Source organism: Eutrigla gurnardus (assembly GCF_963514095.1).
Source record: "Eutrigla gurnardus genome assembly, chromosome: 21".
In the NCBI taxonomy this organism is placed as follows: Eukaryota; Metazoa; Chordata; class Actinopteri; order Perciformes; family Triglidae; genus Eutrigla; species Eutrigla gurnardus.
This window is the reverse complement of record NC_139932.1, coordinates 17,693,192-17,707,121: the sequence shown is the minus strand read 5'-3', so window position 1 is coordinate 17,707,121 and position 13,930 is coordinate 17,693,192. Positions and strand designations below refer to the sequence as shown.

The 13,930-nt window shown below is 43.0% G+C and overlaps 2 protein-coding genes and 1 long non-coding RNA gene across 4 annotated transcripts; 1 reads left to right on the top strand and 2 right to left on the bottom strand.

Annotated features, from left to right (window-relative positions):
* Window positions 1-448: 448 nt before the first annotated feature.
* On the bottom strand, window positions 449-6,357 carry LOC311031878 (nuclear factor 7, ovary-like). Of its 2 annotated transcripts, XM_084038429.1 has the most exons (2): window positions 5,138-6,357; window positions 449-633 (listed from the first exon to the last, which is right to left on the bottom strand). In XM_084038429.1, exons 1-2 carry the CDS (start codon window positions 6,230-6,232, stop codon window positions 508-510), a joined length of 1,221 nt encoding a protein of 406 aa, XP_083894555.1. In that variant the 5' UTR covers window positions 6,233-6,357; the 3' UTR covers window positions 449-507. The 2 variants fall into 2 exon arrangements, with proteins under 2 accessions (XP_083894555.1, XP_083894554.1); XM_084038428.1 differs by lacking the exon at window positions 449-633 and having other exon boundaries at window positions 4,425-6,357.
* Window positions 644-4,159, top strand: LOC311031879. Its single transcript, XR_014599115.1, has 3 exons — window positions 644-3,462; window positions 3,563-3,610; window positions 3,756-4,159. It is a non-coding gene; the product is annotated as an uncharacterized lncRNA (long non-coding RNA).
* A 1,035-nt stretch (window positions 6,358-7,392) lies between the features above and the next one.
* On the bottom strand, window positions 7,393-12,786 carry LOC311032222 (uncharacterized protein). Its single transcript, XM_084038856.1, has 2 exons — window positions 11,230-12,786; window positions 7,393-9,440 (listed from the first exon to the last, which is right to left on the bottom strand). Exons 1-2 carry the CDS (start codon window positions 12,673-12,675, stop codon window positions 7,932-7,934), a joined length of 2,955 nt encoding a protein of 984 aa, XP_083894982.1. The 5' UTR covers window positions 12,676-12,786; the 3' UTR covers window positions 7,393-7,931.
* Between the last annotated feature and the right edge of the window lie 1,144 nt (window positions 12,787-13,930).

Genomic DNA, 13,930 nt, shown 5'->3' with positions numbered 1-13,930 from the left:
CTGAAGAACATTCAAACCATGCTCGTAAAAACAAATCCATAGAGAAGAGTGCAGCGGTAGATTTTGATTTGGCACTAAAAAAACATGTGGACGTAACTAGACCTGCAAATAGCGATCGCAAACTTGTCTATTTAGATGATTGTGGAGATAAAACATTTGTCGGTAGCAATGATAAAAGTTTCCATAGTAAATGGTGTAATAAGTACATACAGAATGGCATGGCCACTGTTCATTATTCATTAACTGCACTGAAGGAGCTCATTTCTAGTCTGGAGAAAGTAGAGACCATTGCAGAGACGGAAAACATTTCTAAAGTCATTCTGCAACGGTATTGGAATGGGAATATGGATAACGTTCATCTGTTTGTATCCACAGAATATCCACAAATTATGATGAGAGTTGCTGCTGCTTGCACAAAGAAGAATGAAGATAACAGTCCAGGGGTTCTCACAGCAGTGCCTGGAATGACCTGGGATGCCCCGACTGAGAAGCAACCACGTTTAATGCTCAACCACAGCTCTCCTTGGTTAAATACCAACAAGGATTTGGAAAAAAAGGCAGAAGGGTTGCATTGTGTCCAAGGTATGACTGATGTCTCAGAGGATCTTCAGACCAACACAAGTTCAGCAGTATCTGAAAACAAAAGACATGCAAGGCTCGTTGAAAATAGAGATGCAGGTTGGAAAAATAATTATTTCAGTGAAATTACACATTCCAAACTAAATTCTTCAGTTAGTAATATTCAGATTCATAATGTAATATCAATCCCTTTAAAAAAAAGGGAATGGCTGAGCAGCCAAACTAGTTCTGACAGTGTAAGGGAGGATGTGACTTCTGCGCATTCACAAATGTCTCCAAGTATGGCATTTCCTGAAAACAAAGCACGTCCACTGTATGAAGACATTTCAGATGAGGTGGTGTTGCAGCTGGCCACAGAACTCCGAAACAGAAAGCGTAGGGGAATAAGTTCCCCTATGACGTCTTCACCTGCTCAAGGACCTGAACCCAACAATGGGCAACTATCATTTGACAGTGGAAGCAATGGACGTGTGCAGGGTCAGGCTCTTAAGACAGAAATAATTTCAGTTGAGGAACCGGTTCCAAATGTTTCACCAAAGACGGAAACACTTGATTTAGCACAACATTGTTCACGTTTTGTTGGAACTGATGGTTGTGAAGATGTGTTGCGTCCAAAATATGACACTGAGAGCTATGACACTGTGACACCTATAAGCATGATGGGTATTACATTTGGACCAGAAGATGAAAACCAGGATAGCCCAGAAACGAATGTGCCAGAAGTCAGGGAAACGGGAGTCCTAGAGAGCCGGCGGGACACAAGTCCAACATCCTGCTGCTCACCTCCAAAACTTGCCGCTGCTTTTCCCCTGGTGCCGGTGTATGACACCCAGGAGTGCTTTCTACAAGCTGTGCAATGTGAGAATGTATTTGAGGTGGCCTTGGGCATGAGCACACCTGAACATGAAGTTGACTCTGAGGTAGAAGCACAGACACCCCAGAACAGGAGAGGGTCAGTAGAAAGCTGTGAAACTGAAAACAGTTGTGATTACTCAGCGTCCAGGAAGATGTTGAAGAAGAGGTCAGCGTGTTTTCCCTCGGAGACGGATGTTTCTTCCACTGAAGAAGACAGCGAAGGCAATGCTCAAAGAGGTCAAAACAGGAGTGAGGACAAGCTGTGCTGTGTGCAAAAACCTGGTCGGCTGCTTGAACCCAAAGCCGGCTGCTTTAAGCACATTCAACTTGAGACCATTAGACCATTAGAGATTTCAAAAAGGGATGTTATTGTAATTATTGATTCTGACACGGAGGATGAAAGTAACCAAAAATGCATTAAAAGGAAGAGAGAGACCAGAAAAAGATTATACTCTTCAGACTTGGAGGACAGTGGCAACGCCTCATGTAGTCACCAAAAGAGACATTTGCCCGAAAGTGTAAAAGAAAAAAAGTTTCAAAGTAACAAACTATCATCTGCAGTCTCACCAGCACCCCAGCACCAATCCAAACATGGAGCAGTGACTTCAGAAAAAGAGGCTGTGATAATCATTAACTCTAACTCTGAGGATGATGATGATGACCCAAACTACAAGACACAGAGCAGGAAGAGATCTTTCTCTTCAGGGTCAGATGATGGCGACGCCTTATGTGTTGACCCTGAATCTGATGATGGTGATCATGGAACTGCGAATGAATTGCTCCAAGGAACTGAACTATCTTCCAGAGACTTATCACTGCTGCCGCACCAGTCTAAAGGTAATGGCACACCGCTTAGAGAAGTGGTGCAGGACGAGTGCTCTGACCTGTCGCAAAGTGTAAAGAAGAGTGGACAGCTGATCGAAACTACAGGTGGCTCTGACCATGTTCAACACGAGGCCAACCGACAAACGATGTCGAAAAGAAAAGGATTCCTACAGGACTCTGACAAAGTGATTAAAAAAGGCTATGTCCACCAAATGGCCAACGCAAAAGGAATGCTCTCATCAGGATCAGAGCAGAGTGGTGATGATTTATTTGCTGCTAAAAACAGATTAACTGAAAACAGTCTTTGGGGCACTGCTAACGCAAAGCCTCAACAAAACCGAATTTCATCCGAAGACTCGCCCGGGAAGCGGTCCCAGTCTGTGGACAATGAGGCAAACGAGATTCCTCGTTTTGTTGTTGTAAAACCCTTTCAACCCAGTGACTCCTTGATACTTTTAAAAGAACCTGGAGTCCACAGGCAGGGTAATGACAAGACCCGGTCTCCAAAGACCTCTACAGCATCCAGCAAAAAGAAAGATTCCTGTGTAAGGAGTAAAGCACATTTGCACGCAAATAAAAAAGTACGATTTCTGCTCTCTCCAAAACCAACAAATGAAACACCCCATGCAACAAAGAATAACCTTAAGGCCAATGTACCAAAACCTAGAAAACGTTCCTTACCAAGCCAGGAAGTCCCACCCACCACCTCTGGTAGCTTGCCCTCCACAAGTGGACAACTCTCTGAATCCAGACAAAGCTCAGCCTCCTCAAAACGTTTGTCTCCGTCTGGAGAAAGCTCCGCCTCCACTAGTCTTCATTCATCTACTCCCAGACAACATTTGTCTTCATCCAAACTGCAGCGGCTTCACTCTTACGACAACCCCTCGCCATTAACCCATCCCCCCACAAAACGCCCAGCATCATCTGCAACCATGCAATCATCAGCATTGACAAGACTCCGTGAAAACTGGAAGAATACTTTTGTTCCAACCAGGAGAGACAGAAAAACAAGCCAGGAGGACTTGAAAGCCACAAATGATTCAAGTAGGGAGGCTAAACCAGGTCCTGGTCCTGGTCACCATGACAGGCCACCGAGGCAGAGGCACAACTCCCACGAACCTGCAACCCGCCTGATGAAGAAGACCATGATTGATGCCAAACAGTGGACAAAGGCCATAAACCGGGATGCCCCCAAAGAAAAAAGTAGGTTCTTATTAAGCTTCTTAACTTAATTTGAATTCAAAGAAGTACATTTGAATGTGTCTAATTAGAATGCATGTGAACCTTTTTATTCTTGCTACAGGGAACTCTGTGGGTGAAGGTTACAAGTGGTCAGAGAAGTCAACAAAAGGTGACAATTAACATCTTACCTAATACGGTTGACTCCAATGCATGATCAGACTCCCTCATCGCCAATCAATTCACAATGCAATTTCATCAGGATTTGTGTTTTTCTGAGATACAGGTGTAAACTTTGTCGTTATCCATCATTGTAGGTTCCAACAGGAAGGGCAAGAGGTGCAGATCCCCGCCCATCATCTTTGAATCCGAGTCAAGTTGGGACAGCGGTTACTGTTGACTTGACCTTTTCATTTTCCAAAGCATTTTCTGCACGTCAAGTTTGTGTGTGTGGTGTGTGTGTGTGTGTGTGCATACTGTAAATATATCAGCTGTTTGTGTTAATGGCATTGTTCTTGAATATACGTGTTCTTTTTACCAGCTACGTCAAAAATAATTTACATTTAGCATTAAGTTGTTTTTTGCTCTGTATGCCTTCTAAACTTGAAACATTATATATAAAAATATACTTTGTTTTTTCTTGATGCCCAGTTCTGATTGCTCTATTCTTATGGGCAGTGTTGTATCAATTTTTAAAATGTGAAAATTCATAAATGTCTTAAATGGGTCCGTTGCAGTGTCTTGTATGCCTTTCTGCTGCACCACTAGAGGGAGACCTTGCATTAAATATTGCACAGTTGATATTCATTCTCGGTGATGCACACCGGTGCCTGTGTTACAACATATACTACAACCTTTTTTGCGTTTAAAAGCTTGACCGGATATGTAGATGTGCGCACTTTCTTTCTTTCTTCATCAAAAAGAGAGTATCAAATATCCACAGCATCATACTTCCTCAGACAAATTCATGTGCATTGGGCTTTCAATTTCATGTGTTTTTATTTTGTATTTTATCACAAAGAAACAATCTATAGTTGCAGTACTAATCCACACAATCTTAACGGGAATTTCATGGACATGTTACAATGTTCTTGCAGATTTGGGCTGCTCTCATGTAGATTTTTACCCAAAAGAGAAATATTATCATGCAATTTCTGCAGGATTTTCTACAGTCAAAGAAAACACAAATGAGGAGTTTGTTGTTGATGCCTGAACATTTGTCTGACAATCAACAGTCACACTTGGTAGAGAGATAACGGGGAGATTCTTACATCAACATTCAGTGTTTCTAAAGAGTAAATCATCATTCAAATGAAACACTGATCTTTATGAAATCCTAATGAGTCGCTGAGAGCTCACCTCCCTCCCTGAACATCACAGAAACCTCAGTTTCACACATTTTGATATCAGCAGGTCTAGCATCACTAGCTCGTCCGATACCGAACCTGGGGAAGAGTTTCTCAGTGAAAGTGTCTCTGCAAGTGCAGATATGAGTCATGTCTTCAGGGTTGTAGAAAGACACCTTCCCCCCATCATAGTCCAGCTGGACTCTGATCCTCTGGAGACTCTTCTTCACACTGACAGTCTCACCACTGCCATAAAAGTATTTTCCATTCTTATATAATAAACGCCAGATTCCATATTTTGATGAAACAAATATCTTTTCCTTCCTGTCATGTGACTCTTTTGCCAAACCTACCGACCAGTCCAGAAGGTCTCCCACTTCAACCTCCCAGCTGTGTTTCCCTGAGCTGAAGCCCTCAGAACCCAGAATGACGGGATAGTTAGTGCTTCTCTCTGGATTGTCAGGAAGCTGCAGGTCTGAGTCTCCCCGTCTCACCCTGGTCAGATCATCAGACAGATGGAGAATGGAGTTTGCAGTGTTTGGGTCCAGAATGACAGGACTGAAGTGAACCACGTCCTTCATCTTCTCCCAGACCCTGAAGGACAGGTTGCCCAGATGCTTGGCCACATCTATCAGCGCCCTTGAGACCAGCTGTGGATCTGACAGTGAGGTCTGGACTCTGGTTCTGGTCTGAGTGGATTTATAACTGCTGAGGAACGGCATGTTGTTTTTCTGCAGGTCTTCTTCAACAGCAGAGATAATGTCTGACAGAGAGGAGATCTGATCCTGGATCACCTTCATCTCTTTGCTGATCCACTTCCCCTTCTGCTCCTCTTCCTCCCTCAGAGCTGCCAGTCTGGACTCCTCTTCCTCTTTCAGGAACTGGTGCAGCTTGTTGAACTCTGCTCTGATCTGTGTCTCTGTGGACAACAGCTGACTCTTGGAGTGTTGAATCATTCCACCGTATGTTTCCTCCACTTGTTTGTGTTTGACCCTCTTGTCCTGCAGAGACTCCAAGTCAGATCTCAGCCGGTCCTTCAGGTCTCTGACTGCTTGTTCTATAGGAACCACCTTGTGACCCTGGTGGAGAGAAGACTCACAGACCGTACACACAACTCCATCTTCATCCTCACAGAACAGCCTAGCCTCTTCTGGGTGTTTACTACACACCACCTCCACCTTCTCCTCTCCCTTTTCTGTCTTAGGTGATCCAGTTTTCTGTCTCTCAGTAAAGGAGTCAGCCAGTCCCTTCAGGGTGAAGTTCACCGGAATTAATTCTTTGGAGGATTTTCTTTTACAAACCGGACAGTTTTTGTTGTTCGCCTTTTCCCAGAATTGTTCCAGGCAGCTTGAACAGAAGCTGTGGTTGCAGGTCAGAGACACAGGATCTTTGAAAGTCTCTGAACACACGTAGCAGGTCAGGTAACTTTCAAGATCTCTCTCGGCCATTTCTTCTGGTGTGAATAATCCTTTAACAGCAAGACTCACCAAAGCCGTGTCCTTTTACTGATCACAATCCTAATGATCCGTGTTTGTAGTCGACGTCCGTCTGCCTGGAATGGCGTCTCACTTCAAGTATGTCGAGTCACCTTTCACTTTCACTTCTCATCATTTTAAGTAAACAAGCTGACGGTTCATTCTATCACCAGCAGGTGTTGCTGTTTGATTCACTATCAGATTTCACAGCAACTTTGCACATGAAGTGCCTTAGAATATTTACTTGTAAGAAAGAAGTAATGTATTTGTAAGTGTAAAAAACAAAACATAAGATAAATGAGGAAATTCTTTGACATTGTAAACAAATGTCTTAAGACAGAAACACAAATAATCCCCATGCCAATGCATGAGTTACACAGATTAAATCATCATTTAATGACTTCTGTTTAAACCACAAAAAAGCCCCTGTGCTAAGACCCGACCCCGTTCGGTCATGATGGGGTTTTGGTCGTACGATTTTCCCTCTTATTTTGTAGCGTTGTCTCTTGTGTTGTTGATTTCCTGTTCCGTACTTCCTGGTCCTTGTGGTAACCTCTCGCTTCTGGGCTCTTGATTATTCTACTTTTTTTTATTTTGTGAACCTTAATATATTGAAAATTGAATCCGACCTAAAAGTGGACCATTTCTTTAGAGCTCCCCCTAAACATCTCATGGGCAGCTGAGCTCCCCTGTAATTTGAACCACGGTTTGAATACATATGATTGTAAAGTGAGACTTCCTCAGACGTGGGATATCTGTGAAGTTGTTTAGTTAACCTCCAGCTATACTTTCTCAAACATATCGGTGCCAACATGAACAATTATTAAACATTACAATAATGTATTTAAAAAAATCACAAAATGACTCAAATTCAAGGTTTTGTTGTTTTGTATTTTCCCCCAATTTTCTGATACTTTGACCAAAACCATCAACCGATTAATTGACAATAGAAACAATCGTTAATTGCAGTACTAATCCACACAATCTTTACATGTATTTCATGGACATTTTATAATTTTCTTGCACATTTGGGCTGCTCTCATGTGGATTTATACACGGAAGGGAACTATTATCAAGCAATGTCCACTTATAAGAGAAGGATCTCCGTCCACAACATAGCCACATTCTGATAGTTAAAGAATAAAGTATTTAATAAGAACTGGATAGTAAAAATATACAGGTACAAATCTACTTTGCAAAGCAGGGCACACTCGCTTAGACTCGACAGACCACACAAGGTAGTTAACTGTCCGAACATCACACAAAAACTAGTTAAGCATTTGAGCAAGCATCCTTCTGTTGACATAATACACATCTCCTTGTATAGATTTTCTGGGCCTTCAGGCCTGCAGAAACCCAGAGTTTAATACCTTCTCCCTCATATCACTTTGATCACAACAATTGCAATGAGACACAATAAAAGCCACAGTGCATAATTCTTTTAAGTACACATACATATTTTATAACCACGCCACACTACAGGATGTTCTACAGTCAAAGAAAACACAAATAAGGAGTTTGTTCGTATGCCTGAAACTAAAGTGATATATAGAATGTCTGACAATCAACAGTCACACTTGGTAGAGAGATAACGGGGAGATTCTTACATCAACATTCAGTGTTTCTGAACAGTAAATCATCATTCAAATGAAACACTGATCTTTATGAAATCCTAATGATTTGCTGAGCGCTCACCTCCCTCCCTGATCATCACAGAAACCTCCCTTTCACACATTTTGATATCAGCAGGTCTAGCATCACTGGCTCGTCCGATACCAAACCTGGGGTAGAGTTTCTCAGTGAAAGTGTCTCTGTAAGTGCAGATGTGAGTCATGTCTTCAGGGTTGTAGAAAGACACCTTCCCCCCATCATAGTCCAGCTGGACTCTGATCCTCTGGAGACTCTTCTTCACACTGACAGTCTCACCACTGCCATAAGTGTATTCTCCATTCTTATATAATAAACGCCAGATTCCATATTCTGGTGAAACAAATCTCTTTTCCTTCCTGTCATGTGACTCTTTTGCCAAACCTACCGACCAGTCCGGTAGGTCTCCGACTTCCACCTCCCAGCTGTGTTTCCCTGAGCTGAAGCCCTCAGAACCCAGAATGACGGGATACTTAGTGCTTCTCTCTGGATTGTCAGGAACCTGCAGGTCTGAGTCTCCCCGTCTCACCCTGGTCAGATCATCAGACAGCCAGAGAAGGGAGTGTACAGTGTTTGGGTCCAGAATGACAGGACTGAAGTGAACCATGTCCTTCATCTTCTCCCAGACCCTGAAGGACAGGTTGCCCAGATGCTTGGCCACATCTATCAGCCCCCCTGAGACCGTTTGTGGATCTGACAGTGAGGTCTGGACTCTGGTTCTGGTCTGAGTGGATTTATAACTGCTGAGGAACGGCATGTTGTCTTTCTGCAGGTCCTCTTCAACAGCAGAGATACTGTCTGACAGAGAGGAGATCTGATCCTGGATCATCTTCATCTCTCTGCTGATCCTCTTCCCCTTCTGCTCCTCTTCCTCCCTCAGAGCTGCCAGTCTGGACTCCTCTTCCTCTTTCAGGAACTGGTGCAGCTTGTTGAACTCTGCTCTGATCCGTCTCTCTGTGGACGACAGCTGACTCTTGGTGTGTTGAATCATTCCACTGTATGTTTCCTCCACTTGTTTGTGTTTGACCCTCTTGTCCTGCAGAGACTCCAAGTCAGATCTCAGCCGGTCCTTCAGGTCTCTGACTGCTTGTTCTATAGGAATCACATTGTGATCCTGGTGGAGAGAAGACTCACAGACAGGACACACAACTCGATCTTCATCCTCACAGAACAGTTTAGACTCTTCTGGATGTTTACACACCACCTCCCCCTTCTCCTCTCCCTTTTCTGTCTCAGGTGATCCAGTTTTCTGTCTCTCTTTGAAGGACTCAGCCAGATCCTTCAGGCTGAAGTTCACCAGAGGATGTTGTTTGGAGGATTTTCTTTTACAAACCGGACAGTTTTTGTTGTTCGCCTTTCCCCAGAATTGTTCCAGGCAGCTTGAACAGAAGCTGTGGTTGCAGGTCAGAGACACAGGATCTTTGAAAGTCTCTGAACACACGTAGCAGGTCAGGTAACTTTCAAGAAGATCTCTCTCGGCCATTTCTTCTGGTGTGAATAATCCTTTAACAACAAGACTCACCAAAGCCGTGTCCTTTTACTGATCACAATCCTAATGAACCGTGTTTGTAGTCGACGTCCGTCAGCTTGGAATGGCGTCTCACTTCAAGTATATTGAGTCACCTTTCACTTTCACTTCTCATCATTTTAAGTAAACAAGCTGACGGTTCATTCTATCACCAGCAGGTGTTGCTGTTTGATTCACTATCAGATTTCACAGCAACTTTGCACATGAAGTGCCTTAGAATATTTACTTGTAAGAAAGAAGTAATGTATTTGTAAGTGTAAAAAACAAAACATAAGATAAATGAGGAAATTCTTTGACATTGTAAACAAATGTCTTAAGACAGAAACACAAATAATCCCCATGCCAATGCATGAGTTACACAGATTAAATCATCATTTAATGACTTCTGTTTAAACCACAAAAAAGCCCCTGTGCTAAGACCCGACCCCGTTCGGTCATGATGGGGTTTTTGTCGTACGATTTTCCCTCTTATTTTGTAGCGTTATCTCTTGTGTTGTTGATTTCCTGTTCTGTACTTCCTGGTCCTTGTGGTAACCTCTCGCTTCTGGGCTCTTGACTATTCTACTTTTTTTTATTTTGTGAACCTTAATATATTGAAAATTTAATCCAACCTAAAAGTGGACCATTTCTTTAGAGCTCCCCCTAAACATCTCATGGGCAGCTGAGCTCCCCTGTTAATTGAACCATGGTTTGAATACATATGATTGTAAAATGAGACTTCCTCAGACGTGGGATATCTGTGAAGTTGTTTAAGTTAACCTCCAGCTATACTTTCTCAAACATATCAGTGCCAACATGAACAATTATTAAACATTACAATAATGTATTTAAAAAATCCACAAAATGACTCAAATTCAAGGTTTTGTTGTTTTGTATTTTCCCCCAATTTTCTGATACTTTGACCAAAACCATCAACTGATTAAATGACAATAGAAACAATCGTTAATTGCAGTACTCATCCACATAATCTTTAGTTTTATTTCATGGACATTTTACAATTTTCTTGCCCATTTGGGCTGCTCTCATGTGGATTTATACCCGGAAGGGAACTATTATCAAGCAACGTCTACTTATAAGAGAAGGATCTCTGTCAACAACATAGCCGAATTCTGATAGTTAAAGAATAAAGTATTTAATAAGAACTGGATAGCAAAAATATACAGGTACTTTACAAAGCAGGGCACACTCGCTTAGACTCGACAGACCACACAAGGTAGTTAACTGCTCGAACATCACACAAAAACTAGTTAAGCATTTGAGCAAGCATCCTTCTGTTGACATGACACACATCTCCTTGTATAGATTTTCTGGGCCTTCAGGCCTGCAGAAACCCAGAGTTTAATACCTTCAACCTCATATAACTTTGATACACAAAAATTGTAATGAGACACAATAAAAGCCACAGTGCATAATTCTTTTAAGTACACATAATACATACATATTTTACAACCACGCCACACTACAGGATCTTCTACAGTCAAAGAAAACACAAATAAGGAGTATGTTTGTATGCCTGAAACTAAAGTGATATATAGAATAATTCTTTTAAGTACACATAATACATACATATTTTACAACCACGCCACACTACAGGATCTTCTACAGTCAAAGAAAACACAAATAAGGAGTATGTTTGTATGCCTGAAACTAAAGTGATATATAGAATGTCTGACAATCAACAGTCACACTTGGTAGAGAGATAACAGGGAGATTCTTACATCAACATTCAGTGTTTCTGAACAGTAAATCATCATTCAAATGAAACACTGATCTTTATGAAATCCTAATGAGTCGCTGAGAGCTCACCTCCCTCCCTGAACATCACAGAAACCTCACTTTCACACATTTTGATATCAGCAGTTTTAGCATCACTGGCTCGTCCGATACCAAACCTGGGGAAGAGTTTCTCAGTGAAAGTGTCTCTGTAAGTGCAGATGTGAGTCATGTCTTCAGGGTTGTAGAAAGACACCTTCCCCCCATCATAGTCCAGCTGGACTCTGATCCTCTGGAGACTCTTCTTCACTCTGACAGTCCCACCACTGCCATAAAAGTATTCTCCATTCTTATATAATAAACGCCAGATTCCATATTTTGATGAAACAAATCTCTTTTCCTTCCTGTCATATGACTCTTTTGCCAAACCTACCGACCAGTCTGGAAGGTCTCCCACTTCAACCTCCCAGATGTGTTTCCCTGAGCTGAAGCCCTCAGAACCCAGAATGACGGGATAGTTAGTGCTTCTCTCTGGATTGTCAGGAACCTGCAGGTCTAAGTCTCCTCGTCTCACCTTGGTCAGATCATCAGACAGCCAGAGAATGGAGTTTGCAGTGTTTGGGTCCAGAATGACAGGACTGAAGTGAACCATGTCCTTCATCTTCTCCCAGACCCTGAAGGACAGGTTGCCCAGATGCTTGGCCGTATCTATCAGCGCCCCTGAGACCAGCTGTGGATCTGACAGTGAGGTCTGGACTCTGGTTCTGGTCTGAGTGGATTTATAACTGCTGAGGAATGGCATGTTGTCTTTCTGCAGGTCTTCTTCAACAGCAGAGATACTGTCTGACAGAGAGGAGATCTGATCCTGGATCACCTTCATCTCTCTGCTGATCCATTTCCCCTTCTGCTCCTCTTCCTCCCTCAGAGCTGCCAGTCTGGACTCCTCTTCCTCTTTCAGGAACTGGTGCAGCTTGTTGAACTCTGCTCTGATCCGTCTCTCTGTGGACAACAGCTGACTCTTGGTGTGTTGAATCATTCCATCGTATGTTTTCTCCACTTGTTTGTGTTTGACCCTCTTGTCCTGCAGAGACTCCAAGTCAGATCTCAGCCGGTCCTTCAGGTCTCTGACTGCTTGTTCTATAGGAATCACATTGTGATCCTGGTGGAGAGAAGACTCACAGACAGGACACACAACTCCATCTTCATCCTCACAGAACAGCCTAGCCTCTTCTGGGTGTTTACTACACACCACCTCCACCTTCTCCTCTCCCTTTTCTGTCTTAGGTGATCCAGTTTTCTGTCTCTCGGCAAAGGAGTCAGCCAGTCCCTTCAGGGTGAAGTTCACCAGCGGATCGTCTTTGGAGGATTTTCTTTTACAAACAGGACATTTTTTGTCGTTCGCCTTTTCCCAGAATTGTTGCAGGCAGCTTGAGCAGAAGCTGTGGTTGCAGGTCAGAGACACAGGATCTCTGAAAGTCTCTGAACACACGAAGCAGGTCAGGTAACTTTCAAGATCTCTCTCGGCCATTTCCTCTGGTGTGAACGATCCTTTAACAACAAGACTCACCAAAGCCGTGTCCTTTTACTGATCACAATCCTAATGATCCGTGTTTGTAGGCGACGTCCTTCAGCCTGGAATGGCGTCTCACTTCAAGTACGTTGAGTCACCTTCAAGTTTCACTTCTCATCATTTAAGTTAATCATTGACAGCTGACATATCATTTTATCACCAGTAGATACTACGGTTGCCCTGAAGGGCCAACCACAACAGCAAATCACACAACACGACAGCATTGGTGACACTGAAATGGAAAAGTTAGGGTACATATTGGACGCTTATCGTTGTCCTGATTGTTTGTAAGAAACATACACTCACCTAAAGTATTATTAGGAACACCATACTAATACCATGTTTGACCACCTTTCGCCTTCAAAACTGCCTTAATTCTTCCTTGCATGGATTCAACAAGGTGCTGGAAGCATTCTTTAGAGATGTTGGCCAATATTGGTAGGATAGCATCTTGCAGTTGATGGAGATTTGTGGGATGCATGGGCACAAAGCTGTGTTCCACCACATCCCAAAGATGTTCTATGAGGTTGAGATCTGGTGACTGTGGAGGCCATTTTAGTACAGTGAACTCATTGTCATGTTCAAGAAACCAATTTGAAATGATTGGAGCTTCGTGACATGGTGCATTATCCTGCTGGAAGTAGCCATCAGAGGATGGGTGGTGATACAGGGATGGAAATGGTCAGAAACGATGCTCAGGTAGGCTGTGGCATTTAAACCATGCCCAATAGGTACTCAGGGGCCTAAAGTGTGCCAAGAAAAAATTCCCCACACCATTGCACCACCACCACCACCACCACCAGCCTGCACAGTTGTAACAAGGAATGACGGATCCATGTTCTCATTCTGTTTACGCCAAATTCTGACTCTACCATCATAATGTCTCAACAGAATGGAGACTTATCAGACCAGGCAACATTTTTCTAGTGTTCAACTGTCCAATTTTGGTGAGCTTGTGCAAATTTTAACCTAATTTTCCTATTTTTCGTGGAGATGAGTGGTACCAGGTGGGGTCTTCTGCTGGTGTAGCCCTCAAGCTTGTGCGTGTTGTGGCTTCACAAATGGTTTGCTGCATACCTCTGTTGTAACGCATGGTTATTTGAGTCAAAGTTGATCTTCGACAAGGAATCTGGACAACCTGGGAGGGAAGGCAAGACTCAGCTTCCTCATTCGCTCAACCTACGACACGCTTCCCTGTCCTCGGAACCTTCAC